The 19,699-nt window shown below is 39.9% G+C and overlaps 4 protein-coding genes across 6 annotated transcripts; 2 read left to right on the plus strand and 2 right to left on the minus strand.

Moving 5' to 3' along the window:
- The first annotated feature begins 45 nt into the window (after positions 1–45).
- LOC108077934 (uro-adherence factor A-like) lies at positions 46–3,386 on the plus strand. The gene is made up of 2 exons (XM_070285273.1): positions 46–2,734; positions 2,832–3,386. Exon 1 carries the CDS (start codon positions 462–464, stop codon positions 2,301–2,303), a length of 1,842 nt encoding a protein of 613 aa, XP_070141374.1. The 5' UTR covers positions 46–461; the 3' UTR covers positions 2,304–2,734; positions 2,832–3,386.
- Positions 3,022–4,501, minus strand: tzn (tenzing norgay). Of its 3 annotated transcripts, none has more exons than XM_017172216.2 (2): positions 4,416–4,501; positions 3,022–3,980 (listed from the first exon to the last, which is right to left on the minus strand). In XM_017172216.2, the coding sequence occupies exon 2, from the start codon at positions 3,946–3,948 to the stop codon at positions 3,130–3,132; it is 819 nt and encodes a 272-aa protein (XP_017027705.1). In that variant the 5' UTR covers positions 3,949–3,980; positions 4,416–4,501; the 3' UTR covers positions 3,022–3,129. The 3 variants fall into 3 exon arrangements, with proteins under 3 accessions (XP_017027705.1, XP_017027697.1, XP_017027688.1); XM_017172208.2 differs by lacking the exon at positions 4,416–4,501 and adding an exon at positions 4,264–4,409; XM_017172199.2 differs by lacking the exon at positions 4,416–4,501 and adding an exon at positions 4,138–4,406.
- Positions 4,502–5,082: 581 nt separating this feature from the next.
- On the minus strand, positions 5,083–14,716 carry LOC108075325 (protein argonaute-2-like). The gene is made up of 9 exons (XM_041775216.2): positions 14,603–14,716; positions 14,472–14,531; positions 13,545–14,116; positions 13,392–13,480; positions 12,735–13,332; positions 12,516–12,674; position 11,695; positions 5,242–6,466; positions 5,083–5,188 (listed from the first exon to the last, which is right to left on the minus strand). Exons 1-9 carry the CDS (start codon positions 14,616–14,618, stop codon positions 5,098–5,100), a joined length of 2,811 nt encoding a protein of 936 aa, XP_041631150.1. The 5' UTR covers positions 14,619–14,716; the 3' UTR covers positions 5,083–5,097.
- Positions 14,717–15,139: 423 nt separating this feature from the next.
- LOC108075128 (uncharacterized) lies at positions 15,140–16,389 on the plus strand. The gene has a single exon (XM_017167411.3). It carries the CDS (start codon positions 15,153–15,155, stop codon positions 16,248–16,250), a length of 1,098 nt encoding a protein of 365 aa, XP_017022900.3. The 5' UTR covers positions 15,140–15,152; the 3' UTR covers positions 16,251–16,389.
- Positions 16,390–19,699: the final 3,310 nt, after the last annotated feature.

Genomic DNA, 19,699 nt, shown 5'->3' on the forward strand with positions numbered 1-19,699 from the left:
AAAATCTGGCAGCACCATGCGTTTTTGATAGTTCGTGAGCCCGAATCGAGCCTTTTTCGGGGTTTTATGGAAATGGAAATAATGGACGAAGATCAGTGAATAGCATTCCCTGCGATTCCTGCCGGGAAAACTACAACTCATCCTCCACCTCGACGCACTATTCATCAGCATGAGGAAATGGAGGAGGATTTGTCAATAGCATTCCCTGCGATTCCTGCAGTGAAAGCTACAACTCATCCTCCACCTCGACGCACTATTCATCAGCCTGCAGAAATGGACGAGGATCAGTCAATAGCATTCCCTGCGATTCCTGCAGTGAAAGCTACAACTCATCCTCCACCTCGACGCACTATTCATCAGCATGAAGAAATGGAGGAGGATTTGTCAATAGCATTCCCTGCGATTCCTGCAGTGAAAGCTACAACTCATCCTCCACCTCGACTATTCATCAGCCTGAAGAAATGGAAGAGTCACTATCATTCCCTGCAATGACTGCCGTGAAAGCCACAGCTCCCCCTCCGCTTCGACGGACTTTGTATCTAAATGAATCCCTGGATCAGGAGGTCACAGATAGAGCGAAAGATGCCAGGGAAAAGGCCACAGCTCCAGCTTATGCAACCATAAAAACTAAACGCCGGGAAACTCTCTTAATGCAGGTGAGCATGGAAGAGGAGATCATCTATCCCGCCACGGAACTACACTCTGTTTCTGTGGAAAAGATAAATGCCCAACCGAGGAACACACTTCATGTGGCAGAGGAACTGAAAAATGAAATTATAGTAAACCCAGGCCAGGAACTACCATCAAAAGCAAGGAAAAATGTTTTGTTAGACGAACCTATGGAGGAGGAGATTGTCTTTAGCCTGAAAGATCCACCAGATGACCTCCAGATGGCTACCAAGTCAAGGCAAACACCTATAATGGAACAAGAGCAAATGCAACCTTATTCCAAGGAGGAATCAACTATATATCCCTTGCATAAATCCAGAAATATAACCAGGTCGGAAGCCATAGAAGAGGATGAGAGCATTCTGCAGCCAAGGGAACCATCACTTCAAAAGTACAAAACTTTAGCGGCACCTCGTCGGCCAAACACTAGGCACACTCTCCTAATGGCTGAGCCCTTGGGGGAAGATCAAACTCTTTCAATGGCTGAGCCTTTAGAGAAAGATCATATAGCTTCGTTTAAATCAAATATTCCCATACGAGAGTCATCACGTTCAAAGGCTAGAAATACTATTCTAATGGCAGAGCCGATCCTGGAGGATTTGGGTTGCAATTCAACAGAAAGACAGCCTCCCATACGAGAGTCATCACGTTCAAAGGCTAAAAATAGAAATACTATTCTAATGGCAGAGCCGATCCTGGAGGATTTGGGTTGCAATTCAACAGAAAGAAAGCCTGAATCAATGGAGAGCCAGATATCCGGGCAGCATATGGTTAAGAAAATTGAAAAGCCTGAAGAAATAGAGCAGGACATGGACTTGGAAAGTCCAACCAGCAGCAGGTTTCTAGAGCAGCATCCAGAGCCCTCAAAACCTAGAAAAACTATTTTACAACCAGAACCCATCGAGGAGGATGAGATTGTTCCACATTCAAGGCAGCAATCGAGGCCAAAGGAACCCATTAAAGAGCAGCTGCGCTCGCATGAAGAGCCAAAAACTGTGTACCAGTCCTTTAAGCCTAGAAAAACAATCATAAAATCCGAACACATAGAGGAGGATGAGATTGTTTCACATAAGCTTCCATCCTATTTAGGAGAACCCATTGAAGAGGATCTGCGCTCGCATGAAAGAGAGCCAACTAATATGTACCAGTCCTTAAAGCCTAGCAAAACCATCGCAAATTCAGAACCCATTGAAGAAACCCAAACACTTCAAGAGCTTAATGAGACCTCCTCGTGGCCATATCGACAGAAAAAATCGAGACAAACTCTTGTCAAGGCTGAGCCAATCGAGGAAGATCCACCATCCACCTACCAACTCCCCCCTCCAGATAAGCCACCACGTTTAAAGTCCAGAAATACTATTCTAGTGTCGGAGGAAATTATTGAGGATTTGAGTATCAAATCAATAAATAAGCCTGAATCCTTGGACTACCAAAGCCCTCAGGAGGCCATGTTGAAGCCAAATCCCCAGGTAATCACTCCCAGTGTCCGAGAAAGTGGCTCCTCCAATGATCGAACCTTCAAAAGCTATGCCGTTGCCACTACCAAGTTTATGAATCTCTCCGGCGACACCACCATTTTTGCCGGTGCCATAGATGTGGATAAGGAGGAGGAGGAGGAGGGCGACGAGATGTAACCACAAAACCAGATAGACAACGAGCAGATAAGCCTGGTTTCCACGCTGGCCGAGGAAACCGCCGAAAACGAACAGTTCGAGGAGCCAGAGCACCAGCCCCCCGACCTCTGCCAGGACCAAAAAACTCCACTTGTTATTGCCGGAAGCAGTGCCTCCTGCAGAAAGTGCAGGAACTGCAATCGTTCCTTGAGCGAGACTAGGCGAAGCAGCGATTCCTTTGTGCTGCCTCAACTGAGTCTCTTCAACTTCACCAAAGAACGTGAACGACTGCGCCGGCAGCGGCTGAAGCCAACTTTTGATGAAATGCAGATGCACTGGCAGATCAAGAGTCAGGAAACGGAAATGAACGAGTCCTTGGACGAGACGAAAGTGGAGGAGAGGCTTTTCCATTGGGACAAAGTAAAGCTAATGCAAAATATCAAGAGCTCAAGGTAATTGCTAATAGTTTAGAAATTGTGTTTTCGTTTAATCGATGTTATTTTCTAAGATATCGAAAAAAAATCGATTAAGAATTGATTTCTTTTCCAGGTCAAAAATATATTAATAATAATAATTAATAAATAGATTTTGAGTTATCGTGTACACCGATTTTCAAAATGCCATTTTTCAGGAGAGCGCTTTAAACATTGTGATTCTCATGCATTTACGAAAAAAAAAATTAAATACCTTACCCCCCCCTTAAATCCAAATTTAAGTGCAACCACCACTGGAACAGGGATTTAGTTTTAACTTCATATACGCTCAATTTTATTTACCGTTAAATCCATTATTAAATCACATGCTTCAAAAGTTCTTAAAGAACAAAAAATAAAAGAGGGGAAAATGCTCAGGCCCTGAATGTATCCTTCTCCTTGCGCAGCTTGAACATGGTCAGAATGGGATCGTCGGCGCCGCCAGCATGCTTCTGCACTGTGGTCTCGTGGACGCGCATAAACGGATTCCAGGACTTCTCCTCGCCGATGGTCGAGGGAACAGTGGGATCCTGCGAGGCACGACGATGTTTGGCCCACTCAATTCGCTCCTGGATCACCGCGTTGTCCGGCTCCACGTGCCGGGCAAAGCTCATGTTCTGCAGCGTATACTCGTGCCCGCAAAAGACCTTTGTGCTGTCCGGCAGAGCCGAGAGCTTGGTGCACAGCGCCTCGTACATCTCCTCGGGCGTGCCCTCAAAGAAGCGTCCGCAGCCGCCCTGGAACAGGGTATCGCCGGTGAAAACGGCTCCCTCGCCGCCGCTGCCATCGGCAGTCGTGACATGGTAGCAAATGTGTCCGGTGGTGTGACATGGCGTTGATAGGCACTTTACATTCAAGCTGCCAATGGAGAAGGTGTCGTCCTGCTTCACCTTGTGGTTCAAGGCGCCGATGCGGTCATCGCCGCCGTACACATCCAGCGCTTGGGCCCACAGCTTCACCAGCTTCTCGTTGCCGCCGGCATGGTCCCAATGGTGGTGGGTGGTCAGCACCTTGTTCAGGGTGACCTGCTCCTCCTGCACCGTCTTGATCACCAGTTCCGGGTCCACGGGATCCACCACGGCAGCCTCACGTGTCTTTTGGTCCACGATCAGATACATGTAGTTGTCCTGCAGGGCAGGCAGGATCTTGATGTCCATGCCCGCCAGCTTTACGTCTTCTAAAGTGCTGTGCATGCCTCTCAAGCCGACTTTTCGGAGTTTTTGAACTAAAAAGAGAACGATTTACAGGTGAGATTGACATACGGAAAGGTCACTGGAACACTGGAACGGGCAAACAAGACAACAAGCTACGATAAAAGAACACAAATGGCGAGCCGCCAGCAGGAGGAGATTAGATTATACACATATGCTTGGATAGATTACGCATGACGAGACTTGGACAGACGGGCACAGCCAGAAATCGCCTTTGCGTGGACCCGGCACCAGAGAGAGACGGCGTCGGAGGAGGAGCCGCCGGCCGCAGGCCCAATCGCAGACTGCTGGACGAACCTCGGAAGTAAGCGGCCGTCAACTGGTTCTCCACGGAGTTGGACACGCTGCGCCACGCGGAGGATAGCATTGCGGCAATGGTGGATTCTACGGATTGGCTAAAGCGGGGGGAGCTGTGCGAGATGAAATAATAGTCTCCAAAAAGTAATTACAGTTGTTTTTTATTATCCGGTGTTAGTGGATGTGACCATAGTAGAATTATAATTCTACTATGGATGTGACCAGTTGCCAGTTCTGGCTATATCTTACCCGATCTGAAAATGGAAAAGCTTTTTTAAGCTTTATAAATTGTATCTTTTAGCTTTGAAAATAGCTTAATTTTAATAATCTTAATAATAAACTAATAAACTAACTGCATTCGTTACATTAACGATTTATTTTTTAAGAGAAATAAATATATTTTTTATTTTACGTGTGCTTTTTTTTATTAAAAATATTTAACATAAAAATACAATCATTATTTAAGGACTTTAAATGGTTTAAATAGCATTTAACTTAAGAATCAATCAACTCTCCGTTTGTCTTTAATTTTTTTTTATACATTTTTATTATTTTATTATATTTATTATTTTTAATATTTTTTTTTTTTATGAATGACAGAACTATTAAAGCAATTTTTAATGCAATGTTTAAATCAATGCATTAATTTTCATTAAATGTTTTAAACATTTATTTGGTCTTATTTTTTTATAACTAATTATTAATATACATGTTTAGCGGCTTAACGAATTAATAACTTAACCACACAATTTTTGTCTAGGGCGTTTCGATCGCCTTATTTGTTTATTATTTATTTTTTTATGAGTTGAGTTGAGTTTACATTACAAAAATGAGTTAAATAAAGTGCATTGGGTATATTTTCTTAAATTTTGGAACAGTCTGCCACTTGTTATACACCTCCTTTGGGTCCCGGGACGAATGAGTGCTGTTAAATAGGGAAAACTTAGTAAACATCACAGAACAATGGCCTTGACTTACCTAGGGAGATAAGCACGAGCCCGTTTCGCCGCATGATGAGCCAAATAAGCCGGGGTCGGATACGAAACCGAGCGATTGCAGCGTGGAAACATATGGCAGAGGTTGTAGGTCAACTGCTGGATCAAATTAATATCCAGTTTGCCGGTATTCTCAATTACGGTGTAACGCGTCGGCCTAGCCGTGCTCGTGGACTGGTGGCTCACCATAAAGAACTGCACTTCTTTCGGATGGACGATGGAGCTATCGACCACTGTTCCGGGCTCCACGTTGTTATAGTCTTTTCTGGAATTATTGGACTGCGTCGGCTTCGGCTTCGGAAAGAAGCGAGTATGGTGACGCTTCACCACTATTATGCAGCAAATCTTCGGTTCAATGCCGATCTTTTGACATGCCTTATTTATTCCTCCGAGCTCTTCGCATTTGATTTTCTCCAACTGGCCATCGTCCACTCCATCCCTATAGTAGATAATGTGATCGGGATATGAGTTGCGATACTCCCGGTATACACGCAAATGTTCCACCGTTATTGACTCCATATCCTCGATTACCTCCAAAGTGGAGCGCTGCATTCGATGACTGCTATTATAGGAAATACCATAGGGATCATGAGAGGCAACCACGCCCACTATACTGGGTATATTACGTTGATCTGGAGACGGGTGAGTAACATCAGCGCCCAGGAACATAACATTATCGAGCATTGGCACGCCAGAAACGTCTTTAAGCTTGTGATTAATGCCGTTTAGCTTAAAGTTCACCTTTAGCAGGATGTTGGATATTGTTTGGCTATTGTTAAGTTTGCAAATCACAGTATCCTGTTTGATGCACTGCGTCAAAATGCCGTGCTGCAGTTCGGCTTTTTGCTTAATCGCACCGTAAGTAACTCCAAACGGCGGCATGATCACAAAGGCCAGATCGCAATGGTTTTGAAGATTTACGAAGCACTTGTCTAGACTCGTTTCATCCTTAAAGGGGCGTATCTCAGCCTTTTTATCCAAGTTCACGTTCACATTCTGGCTTTGGACAAGCACTTTCTGTTCAAAGTCGGCCACCTGATGGTATGTCATCTTGGGACCTTGAAAGTACACAATCGCCCACTTGTGCGCCTTTGGCTGGGTCTCAAGAAACTGCTTATTGTCCATGCGCCACGATCCGTTTTTAACCAGGCAATACATGCTGTTATGGTACTCCACCTGGGGCGGTGTGAGGGTTCGGGTGTTTACAACTATGAGATTTATATAAACAGAGTTTATACAAACTCCAAGAAGCCGCCAGCCAGATTTGCCAAATAGTAAAAACACTTTAATTATAAATTTAGTTAATTAAACTTCTTTATTTTTCACAACCGCACGCTCTCGTTATCTTTAAGCAATTAAATTCGGGTACGCATGAGCATACGAAAGGAAGCCAAAAAGGAATTAGATAAGTGTGACCTTCTTTTTGGGATTTTAATCACTGTGACTTTTGGTATTTTCAACACGCCACCTCAAAAGTTACACTGATACAAATTACGGATTAACAAAAACATAATTTTATACGAGTGAGTGCATATTCAAATGGTTGTAGTTTCTTTTCTTTTCTTTTTCTCTTTCTCTCTTTCTCTGGGGTCTCTTTCTTTTCTGATCCAGCATTTGCTGCAAAGAATTGGGGAAACCCAGTAAAACCCAATCAGATCAATCAAAAAACATAAATTAACATGATTCACTTATATATATAAACAGCAGTGGTTAGACTAGGAATTATTTTGGTTTGATTATGGTTAATTATATATATATATATGCCAAGAGATCCAGTTTGTCTTGGTTTAAAAAGAAACTCCATATAAAGGTTCAGGCTAAAGGTCCAATTAGCCCCAGTTGGTCTCGCAGTGCAGTGAATCTAGCTGTTGGTAGTGGCTTCGTTAAAATATCAGCCAATTGGAAATCTGTGGAAATATACTTGACGCAGATTAGTTTGTTTTCAATTTGTTCCCTGGTAAAATGATATTTAATATCTATGTGCTTAGTTCTCTTGTGGCAAGTAGGGTTGTTGGCTATACTAATACAACCTTGGTTGTCTTCAAAAATATCTATTGGGCCATTTAATTATACCCTTGCAGGGTATTATAATTTCAGTCAGAAGTTTGCAACGCAGTGAAGGAGACGTTTCCGACCCTATAAAGTATATATATTCTTGATCAGCATCAACAGCCGAGTCGATCTAGCCATGTCCGTCTGTCCGTCTGTCTGTCTGTCCGTCTGTCCGTCTGTCTGTCTGTCCGTCTGTCCGTCTGTCTGTCTGTCTGTTTCTACGCAAACTAGTCCCTCAGTTTTAAAGCTATCTGAATGAAACTTTGCATATAGTCTTCTATATGCTCTCACTGCTATATATGTCGGAACGGGCCGGATCGGACGACTATATCATATAGCTGCCATACAAATGTTTGATAAATTTTTAGAAAAAAAAGTATAACTTGGCTGTTTTTCAATATTTTTGCATCATTTTTGAGATATAGCCATTTTATATTATTCCAGAATTTTGGTAAAAATTTTATGAAAATCGGACGACTATATGATATAGCTGCCATAGGAACGATCGAGAAATTAATAGAAATAAAATTATAGCTTCGTTGTTTTTCAACGCATTTTTATTTACTCTGAGATATACGTTTTTTTTATTATTCTAGAATTTTGGTATAAATTTCATAAAAATCGGACAACTATATCTTATAGCTGCCATAGAAGCGATCGGTAAATGTATAAAATATATAAAGCTGAGAATGTAAAACTGTAACTGTCAAACTGTAAACATAATAAGTATAGGTAAAATGTAATGAAACTCTGTTTTGTGAGTGTTTTCAGCATTTAAATCTATAAAATAAACATCAAAACCAATCTGCAAGGGTATACAAACTTCGGCGTGCCGAAGTTAGCTTCCTTTCTTGTTTTAATTTAATTTCACTTATTAATGACTTTAGCCATAATGCTTCTCTAACACCCTCAAATAAGGCCATATATTCGGCTTCAGTAGATGAAGCAGCAACTGATTTTTGTTTCATAGTATTCCAGGAAATTGAACAATCTCCAAACATTTTAAATATATATCCTGTAGTACTTCTCCTATCAGTCTCATTTCCCGCCCAATCAGAATCGACATATCCTATAAGAATATTATCCACTTTAGGATTCCTTTTAAACGATAACTTTAAGTCAACAGTTCCTTTCAAATATCTTAGAACTCGTTTAAGACATTGCCATAATTCTTTGTTATTATTATTAGTATACCGACTTAAGATACTTATCGATGTACTCAAGTCCGGCCGTGTACACAACATTATGTACATTAAACAGCCAATTAAATTCCTACATGGTGCTTCACATGATTCTTCAGCTTGCAAATCCTCATAATTTAGTTTGCTTGGAAGAGGGGTACTAACTGGATTACAATCTTGCATATTGAATTTCCTTAAAACGTTTTTAATATATGCAGATTGACTGAGACAAATTTGATTATCTTTTCGATCAATTTTTATACCCAGGAAATGTCGTATTTCACATAAGTCAGTCATTTGAAATGTACTTGAAAGATAAGTTTTAAATTTAGACATACTTTCGGAATTACTGGTGGCAATTACCACATCGTCAACATATAATAGTAAATATATATTTTTACTTATATCTCCCTTATCTAAAATATATATACATCGGTCTACTTCTAGATTCTGAAATCCAAAATTTTTAAGTGCATTTTCAAAAACCTCAAACCAGCATCTTGCAGCTTGCTTAAGGCCATAAATAGCTTTATTTAGTTTGCATACTTTATTTCCATCATACTGGTTTAAACCTTTTGGAACCTTCATATAAATTTCATCCTTTAAAGTTCCGTTTAAAAATGCTGTTTTCACATCCATATGATGGATCAGCATATTATATTGATTAGAAAATGCTAAAAGAAATCTGAAACTAGAAATTCGTGCAACAGGTGCAAAGGTCTCATCATAATCCATCATATATTCTTGGGTGAAGCCCCTCGCTACCAGTCTTGCCTTATGTTTTAGTAAGTTACCATTTTCGTCTTGCTTTAAACTAAAAACCCACTTGCAATCTACTATGTTTTTATCCATAGGCCTTTGCACTAAGCACCATGTTTTATTTACAAAATGCGAATTTAGTTCATCTTGAATAGCTTCCACCCACAAGGCTTTGTCATCTCGAAATTTAATTTCCTCATAAGTATTGGGAATTTCACTTAAACATATTTGGGTATTCATAAGACATTTTTCTAAAAATCTATATGATAATTTTGGTTTATCTTTATTTCTCTCACTGCGTCTGACTTGTTGATTTTCATTTTCTTGTATATTATCACCAGCTTCAACTACTGGATCGGTATTCTCGAGACAAGTGGAATTTTCATTTAAGTTTTCACCAGACTTAGAATCTATTGATTCATTCATTTCCTGTGATGGAAAATCTAACTCTTCATTCTCTTCAATTGGAGAATCATGACTTCTGCTAACTTCATTATGTTTTACCACAGAGTCATTTTCATTTAAAGTCATAGAGTTTTGTCCTTTTTCGTCCACCACTACATCTCTAACTATCATAAATTTCCTCGATTCCTCATTCCACAATTTATAGCCATTTGGCTCATACCCGACAAGTATAGTCTTAATAGATTTCTCATCAAATTTTCGCTTACGCACTTTATTTAGTGCGTATACAGTCGATCCAAATACTTTCAAATACTTTAATATTGGCTTCTTTTTATGCCACATCTCATATGGTGTTTTTCTTATATTTTCCAACGCTCTACTTGGGGACCTATTAACTAAATAAGTTGCTGTTAAAACAGCTTCACCCCAAAAACTTTTATTAAGTTTAGTACAGTTAATCATAGAGCGAGCTTTTTCGGTGATTGTTCTAATCATCCGCTCTGCCACACCATTTAATTGTGGGGTATGAGGAACCGTTAAATGATAGCTGATACCTTTTTCTACACAAAACTCACGCATTTCATTAGAGAGGTATTCCCTGCCATTATCAATATATAGGTTTACCATTTTTAAGTTGAAATGAGCCTCACTTTTTGCCACAAAGTCTTTGAATACAAAAAACACATCTGATTTATAAGTTATTAAATACGTCACGCAGTAATGTGTGAACTGATCAATAAATACTACATAGTAGTTTTTATTATCAATAGTTGAGGGCGTAATCGGACCACAAACGTCAGAATGAACTACGAACAATGGGCGATCAATATTTTCTTTGTTTTTAAATTTCTCAAATTTTAGCCTAGATTGCTTTCCGTTAATACACGCCTCACATATTTCATTTTTATTTAGCTGTACGTTTTTAATAAGTTCAACATCTTCAAACAAGCTATTTCGTTTAATTTCTAAGAATTTTCCTACACTAATATGACCTAACCTTTCATGCCACAAGCGATATTCTGCATCATTTAAACTTTTGGATGTATATACTTTTCTACTTAAATAAAATTTCACAATCGGTATATTATACTTACAATACCCTTCAAATGCCAAGTTACCGTCTTTGATTACTTTTATACCATCCGGATTAAACTCGACGGACATTCCAGCATCTAGCATCTTTTTCACGGATAGTAAATTGTGCGGGATTTCCTTGCAATACAGCACATTTTGTAATGTAATGTTTTTCCCGGAACTGTTAAGACTAACTAGTCCTTTCGCAGTAGCATACACAAATTCTCCACGCTTTGCAATCTCAATCGCTACACTCGGATTTATATTCTCATACTCAGAAAATAAAGTTATGTCGTTTACTATGTGATCTGACGCCCCTGAATCTAATATAAAATCTACGCCGTCTGTCTGTTCACTGGAATTAGCTAATTTCATCATAAAAGCAAAAGCACAGTCCGGCTGCGCTGCTGCCATCTGAGTCTGTCTCTCTCTAACAGCTAGGTTCGTCATGAATGCAAACGAGCGTTCTGGCTGCGTTGCTGTTGCCATCTGGGCCTGTCTCTCTCTAACATTACTCTGAGCATGAATATTCTGGTTGCCTCCTGCCTGCCTTTTTAAGAAGAAACAGTCTTTCTTCATGTGGCCTAATTTGCCACAATGAAAACACTTCAGCTTAGGCTTTATCTTATTCGGAAATTGTTTCTTCACAAATTTTAATTTTTTGTTTTTGTTTGTGCTATCCCTAGGCTCTCGATTGCCTATAGCCTGCAACACTTTTGCACTTGTGTCCTTGCCAACTCCTTTTAGTTTAATTTCATGATCAAGAAGCCGAGTCTTTACGAATGCTAATGTTAAACTGTGCTCAGAGAGAGTTTCTATCGCTGTTATTACTCCATCATAGTTAGTTGGAAGTGTTAGCAGCAAATGAGACACTTTGTCCATTTCATCTATTTTCGCTCCCGCTGCAACTAACTCAGTAACCAAATCATCAAATAAACGAAAATGGTTGACTAGCGGAGAGTCACCCTTCAATTTTAAAGCCAGTAATTGTTTGCGTAATGAAAGTTGAGATGCCAGGCTTTTACGCTCGTAAATATTATCCAAATTCTCGAAAATCTCCTTAGCCGAGTTCCCATTATTGGCAAACACTAAAAAAGAGTCACTCAAATATTCTATTATAAGACTCTTTGCATTTCTCTCTGCTCGCTTCACTTCCTCACTTTCTTCATCACTTGGTTTCTCGTCAATTACTTTCAGCAACTCGTTTTCCTCTAATAAAGCCCTAACTCTAAACTTCCATATAGAATACTTTTCCCCGTTAAAAGGTATTATGTTTCTCTTTCCTTTTTCCATCTTCCGAGAAAAATTGCGCTTCTTAGAATTTGTGTTGCTATCCTGCTCTAACACTCGCACTGAAAATGAAAAATGTACGCCAATTTGGTGCGCCGTTATATTTATATGTTATATTTATATGTACGTTGTTCACTTTTTTTTTATTTCACTTTTATTATTTATTAAAAATTATTCTTTAACAATTAAAGCATTTCACTATAGCACTTAGCTGCAAATTGTGACTGGGCCCATAACCTATGAGATTTATATAAACAGAGTTTATACAAACTCCAAGAAGCCGCCAGCCAGATTTGCCAAATAGTAAAAACACTTTAATTATAAATTTAGTTAATTAAACTTCTTTATTTTTCACAACCGCACGCTCTCGTTATCTTTAAGCAATTAAATTCGGGTACGCATGAGCATACGAAAGGAAGCCAAAAAGGAATTAGATAAGTGTGACCTTCTTTTTGGGATTTTAATCACTGTGACTTTTGGTATTTTCAACAACAACAATAAAATCGTTGGCGATGCGGATGCCAAAACGGCTGATGGTCGGGTCCAGGTTGTGCTGGAAGAACTCTAGCAGTTTCATAATCTTTGCCTTTCGCTCCTCGGTAGGTGTGGCGGCAAATCGAATCATCTTGGCCACCTGAGCGGCTCCATCCTTGCGCTGCGACACAGATAAGTGTAAGTGGGAAGGAAGCGCTTGAAAAACTCACAAACAACTCACCTTCAATACCTGACCTCCCTCGATGTCACAGAGCTCGATGGGCAGCATGATATTCTTGGCGGGAGGGCCAACGTGCAGGCAATGAAGCTGCGGAAACTTCAGCTTATAGTTGCGATCCTTGAAATAGTCTGCCACGGTGATCTCCCTGTCATCCAGCAGGAATTTCTCACTGTTGGCCGGAAATTTCGAAAGTCCATTTACTTTGTAGCAACGCGACGAGGTTGCAAAAGATTTTGGAGGATTATACACCACATTGAGGCCCTTTAGAAACGACTCGATGAAGGGGCGCGACTTCTGCTCGATGATTCCCTCTTTCAGGACATTGTTTTGAAACCACTTTAGCACCGACGTGGCCATAGGGAAGGATTTGTGTGATATGTCGACATTTAGGTATGGTCGATCACCCAGTACAATGGCCTGAAAGTGGCCCACCAAGGCTTCGTATCCACCACCCAGCTCCATGCGATCCTCCACTCGAGAGTTTGGGTAGAAGGAGCGACCAGCCCGTATGGCCTTGCTGTGACACGGAGACGCCAGCACAACCTCCAGGCATTGCATTTCCCGCATGGGCTTGTCCGAGATGCTCTTTGACATATAGCTGCGAATAATTTAACTTAAAATACATGTCAGATCACCTTACTCGAGAATCCCTCTTACCTGTTTAGGGAACTTAAGTTGATAACCGGATCAGCTGTCTCCATGATCTCCACAGTATAGCGCAGGCAGCGGCCATGGTTATCTGTCACCTTAAAAGTTTTTGACCAAAGGGTTTAAATACCAGTTCCACGAACCCTTCTTATCTTTACTCACAGTTACTTCCGGATTCTGGGAATTAGTTGGCAACTTATCCGCCGAATAGCAGGAGGCTTTGCCATCAAAGGAGACATTTTTTCCGCCCAATTGATTGAGGCGGAACTGCTCAAACGCCTGTCTGTAGAACTTTTTGGGCCGCTCCGGTTGAATCTTCACGTCGTAGTGAAAGGCCTTTTCCGGCATTTCCTTCATGTCGATCTCCAGATAGTTAACGGCCACCTTGCCGGGTTTGCCTATTGTTCCACGTTTGATGCTGTCAGCTGGTAAACCCTTACCTTGTCCTTGCAGGCCCTGTGGACGTTGTTGGTGACATCCTTTTTGTCCTCCGTGCTGTTCGCCCCCGCTTTTTGGGGCATCTTGGTAGAAACTGCCATGTTGTCCTTTTGGACTTTGCTTTTGCTGCTGAGGTGCTCTCCTCTTTTCCTGGACCTGTCCACGTGGCTGCTGGCCACCCCCCTGCTGATCGCCCCATCTTTGATCTTCCTGAGATCTATGCTGCTGCTGCTGGCTGCTTGAAGGTCCAACATCCCCAGAGTTTATGGATGGGCCTTGTCCCAACTGTGCGCTCGCTACAGTTGTAGATCAAAAATGAAGTACATAAAGTAAATGGAGTTGAAAGTGGATTTGTTCAAAAGAGAAAATCCTAAGCCTTTTAAATATTTATTTTTAAAGATTTCGATCAGTACTTATATTTAATTATGTTAATTATAAATCAAAGAAATTATTATAGAAATCTCTGAATCCGATGGATACAAATTCAAGGGCCTTCCTTTTTTCATCTATAACTAAAGGATACTGGTGAATCACCATTAAACAAAAAGCTTCTAGAAGCCACCCACAGAATTGCATCACAGTTCGAAAAAAAAAATGTGGTGACTCCCCGGAATAGTGTTATCTACTTTTTTTGTTATCAATAATACTGACCTTGTGGTAGTGGAGGGTTGGGTTCGGGAACCTTCTTTTTCTCTTCCCGTGGCTTATATTCTGAAAGAGTTTAATAATTAAAAAAAAAAAAAATGCATATTATTCATTTATATCACCACAAGTCAACTCACTATTTATCTTTCCCATCTCATAGATTTTCTATTTTATTTTGTTTTGTTTTAAATTTTACTGAAATTTGTAAAATAATTGCGGTATGTACATGCAACACTTGCAAAGGTTCGAACTGGAATGATATTGACATTCTGATGTAGAGTCCATCGGAACCAAAGCTTTTGTTGGTTAACTCTTTGGTTGCATTTTAAAAGCTTTTTGGTCAAAGATGAAAGTTACCACCTTGGCCAGGTGAAGTCAAAGAAAACAAGCTAAGATTATAGGTTGAAGCAATCGCTTGCATTTAATAAGAAAAACTTATGCGAAACTATTCATTAATTCAAGATAAAACATTTTAAGAATCATTATAATCATACAGGCGTTTATATTATAAAAGAAATATAGCACAGATTAACATGGTCTAGAAACACTCGACACCGGATTCACATTAAAAATTAACCTTCCAATTCCAACAAATCACAAAAACCCGACTTTAGTATACCTGTGCAATTAACACTCATAGCACTAGCATTGAGATATTCGTTTCGAACTCAAATGGTAAGCTTTAAAATGTATTTAAGGCCATTCCATATCCCCCCTAGTTGTCAGTTAGATTTGAAAGAAAACTTAAAACAATCCCGAAACGAACCCAAAAATCCAATGTCCGAGACAACAGATCCCAATAACTCCACCTCCAAGTCGAATCTGATTAAAATGCACCATGTGGGCGTGACGGCGAAGATGCAGTCCCCGCTGAAGATACTGCCTCGGATGAACTCATCCAGCGACTCGGATGCATATCAACATGCGGCCACACAATATAGCATTTTCAAGACCGATCGAGGCGAAGACATGTCCGAAACTACGGTGGCCCGAAGCTCCAGTTCCCCACAAACGCTGTACGAGATGCACGCGGAGCCGGAAAAGAGTCTGCTCCAGCAGTCAAAGGGTAAGCCCCAACGGATCGAGTTCCAGCGCTACAACAAAAAGCGTCCCCACGTGGTTGTGCCAAAGCGTTCGGCTCCACACTTGAAGGAGCGCTCCAAGTCTCACAAAGCCTCGCAGATGCCCAAAGTGGGACTGCTGGGCCGTCTGTTGCAGTCGCTGGACAAAATGTGCAAGTGCCAAAATCAACAGAAGGCCCTTATCGATGACTTGCCGGAGCCGCTGTGGAATCGCAAAGAGGAAACCCGGCATACATGCATCGGCATCTATCCCTTCGAGCATGGCTGCGCCGAATATCTGAGCACAACGGACACACATCCCAAGATCAATTCCATTGTCCTGGCGGATCGGGCCACCACCTATGCCACCCACTTCTGGGCGGAGCTGTTTGGTCTGCTCCACATAGCCGTGGCCTTTGTGGTGGCCTTCATCCTCCAGAGCTACCGTTTTGTGCTCTACTCCCTGGTGAACACTTTGATTGTGGGACTCCTACACATGACCTCGGATTACCTGGTGAAACCATTGTTAACCATGATGTTTAATGGTTACCTCCAGCCCCCCTTGATTTTTCTCTACAATATTCTGTGCTCGGTGCGGGATATCCTGGAGCCGGTGGCTGAGACTATCAATAACTTTATGAAACCCTTGGCCACAGTGGGGGGTAGTGTGCGATTGGCGGACGTTAACTATCGCCAGATACGGCGAATTGCTAAGGATGTTTGAGTTTGATTTTACCGTGCTTAAATTGTTAATTTTGTTAGTTTGTTAATTAGTTATATTGTTTCTTTATAGTTCATTAATGTTGTTTCATGTCTGTTGTTATTAAAAATATGAAATCCTGTATAATACTAATGTTAATATCAAATGGAGGCTGAGACTTACCCCAGTAAAAGAAAAAACAGTATGACTATGACTCATCGTTGGCTAATTCCTTTGAGAGTAGGGAGTCCTACGGCTTATCCAGATGTTTGAGATGGTCAAATAATGTTTTAATAGTTTTTTAGCCACTGTCACTATAGGTCAGAACGAGACGAAAGCTGCCGACCGACTGAAGGAGGTGCGAGAGAGAGAGAGAGAGAGAAGAGAGAGACAGAGAGGGAGAGAGATGGAGAGAGAGAGAGAGAGAGAGAGAGAGAGAGAGAGAAGAGAGAGACAGAGAGGGAGAGAGATGGAGAGAGAGAGAGAGAGAGAGAGAGAGAGAAAGGGAGAGATAGATAGAGAGAGATAGATGGAGAGAGATAGATAGAGAGAGCTAAATAGATAGAGAGAGAGAGAGAGAGAGTAAGAGAGAGAGAGAGAGAGAGAGAGAGAGAGAGACAGACAGACAGGGAGAGAGATGGAGAAAGAGAGATAGATAGAGAGAGAGAGAGAGTAAGAGAGAGACAGACAGGGAGAGAGAGAGAGTAAGAGAGAGACAGACAGGGAGAGAGAGAGAGAGACAGGGAGGTATGTTTATTTTAAATATATAGATCCACAAGATATAACAATAAAATATAATATAATTATAAATAAATATAGAAATAAGAAATATAATTCGAAACTTTAAGGCATTTTAATCGCTTCCAAAATGAAAAGTTTAAACTTAGCTTATTTACTTCAACTATGGCAGTAAAAACCCCGTTTCCATTTGAAATCCGTTCCACTTTCATAATCCACCATCCCTGGTGTTTCGATTCCAACTATTCCTACAGGGGCGGAGCCATTACAACCCCTAAAATTTCAACAAGTTCTCTCAGCTACGACAATCAACGCACACAATATTACGCACATTCCAAAATCCAGATCGGATTACATTGTTTTTCTTGTTTCACAGAATTTGTAGTCATGGTGACAAACACACACACACACACCTTCAACTTAAGGGTTGGTGCGGCGCTCAATTACGTTGAATGCAACATTTATGATTTATTTGCTCATTTTGCGGCCAGGGGAAAAGCATATGTTCAAAATAAAAAATACAAAAAAAAAGTATACTAATTGTGTCCCCAGAGCATTTAATTTGTACAATTTTAGGTTAATGAAGGCGCTAGAAAAACCGATTTTTTTAGCACACCCATTTGTTTAGGTTTAAAGTTGAGATGGATGAGAAAAGGATATTTTAAATAACTTAATATTGATATTTAACCCTTAAAAAAATATAAATCTGAAAGAATAATGTAATTTTCCTTTTAGCCAAAATCATTTTAAGGACTTAAACATCAGGACACCCTTCCATTTCAGGTTCCATCAGTAAAACCAACTTATGAATGGTCTCTTCTTGATTTTATCTTATCAACATCCTTTCACCTTCTATCAATTCCAAAATAGTCAGATTTTCCAAGAACTCAGGGCATTATATTTACAAGAAAAAAAAATATGTAAAACTGATCTACAAGAATGATTGCCATCAAGGGGCTTCAGTTTGCAATTCCAGTTAAGTTTTCATTTTCAATGGAAGTGTCCCATTCAAAAGGTAAACACTACCATTAATTACCCTATGTACATATTCATGCAGTCACCTTGTAAATACACAAATAGTTGGAGTGGAAAAAATAGTTGTATTTGTGTTATTTATTGGCTGCTTGGAGAGGGAAGCATCAGCGAAGCTTTCATTAATGAGAATAATGAGCTAGTTGTTGCCAACGAAGGATCGTCTTACACGGCAATGGAACCGGTGGAGGAAATTGGACTACTCATAGTCACTCAGCCTGCCTGCCCGCCCAATTATCTGTGGAAATTGTTTTCCCCAAGTATCTGGGCATATGTTTAAAATTAATGAAGGAAACTCACGAGGCATTGATTGATTTGGCGGCAACAAAAGATTATTAATTGGATTGTCATCTGGATGTATCTTGAAATATTTTTGTTAGCTTTGCTTATTAGTTAAAGTTTTTTTAACAAGAAATACAAAAATAAAAGGGTTATATTACCATAATTTAAGATAAATAGAGTGAAGATTACATATAAAAACTTAGATTAATCAAAGAAAACTTTAGTTATTCTTAGTTGCCTCACAAAACCTTAAACTATGCTTAAATCCTTTATAATTTAACTATTTCTAGCTCTGCTTTTTTATTATTTTAATATTTAAAGTGTCTACAAACTACTATTAATTGGATTGTCCTGAGATTTCCCCATAAATATCCATTTGCTGGCTACGCGTAACACCCAAAACACCACTCGATTTTTCATCGAAAAGGTGCGAAAATCATTTGGCCTCGCCAGACAAAGACTCTCCCACACTTAATCCCGTCGGTTGGCCCATTATTGTGTGATCGACAGGCGGATAAGGGAATCCTACGCATGAATGGGAGCAACAGCATCGGGACAAGGTGACACCTTACCATACAAAGCGATTTTGTTGGGAATTTTGGGATTACAGATGGTAAGCTGTTTTCTAGGCTGCTCTATTTTCTATTCTCGCTGGTATTTGGGGGATTAACCGGGGCTCTTACTCCTCTGGAATGATGACGTTTGCTAAATATCCTCTCGAGTGTCCTGTCTCTTTTTGCGAGAAGTTAAGCAATTTGTCGAACGTCGACAATGAAACAATGCCCTAGTACAATGGAAAACCATTGAAAAGCAATTCAAAATCTCGGGGCTGGCCAGCCACAAATTGTTATGCAAGAAGTTACAAGTAAAATGTACAATTTGAGAAGAACTTGACGGAGTTTTCATATGGAAAATTGAGTAATAGCCAGAGATTATCGCAAAGTGACCTGAAAATTCCGAGTATATTTGAGCAAAAAGAATTATAATGCTGGATGATGCAAAAATGTTGGTTGGAACCGAGCCTGAAATGTGAGAGGAGCTACTTAGTTGGCAGGAAGTGATCATACAATAAGCGGATTACGACAAGTTGAGGAAGAAGAGATGTAAATTTATATAAGAGAAGGAAACTAGAAAATAACACAAGAAGAATATTAATGTAATATTATTGAAACATGAAATAATAAAGAGAAAATGATTGACAAATTATTGACCATTAACTTGGACTGAAATGATTAAAATATAATTATGAATATTAATAAATAATATAAATAGTATTTTATAACTTTTGGAAAATGTTGTACAAATTAGGTAAATTATCTCCAAAGGTAATACATGTTTAAAATATTTTTATTTTGAAAAATATTTTATATTTTTTATTTTGAAAAATATTTTATATTTTTAATTTTGAAAAATATTTTATA

This window comes from Drosophila kikkawai, chromosome 3L, assembly GCF_030179895.1.
Source record: "Drosophila kikkawai strain 14028-0561.14 chromosome 3L, DkikHiC1v2, whole genome shotgun sequence".
In the NCBI taxonomy this organism is placed as follows: Eukaryota; Metazoa; Arthropoda; class Insecta; order Diptera; family Drosophilidae; genus Drosophila; species Drosophila kikkawai.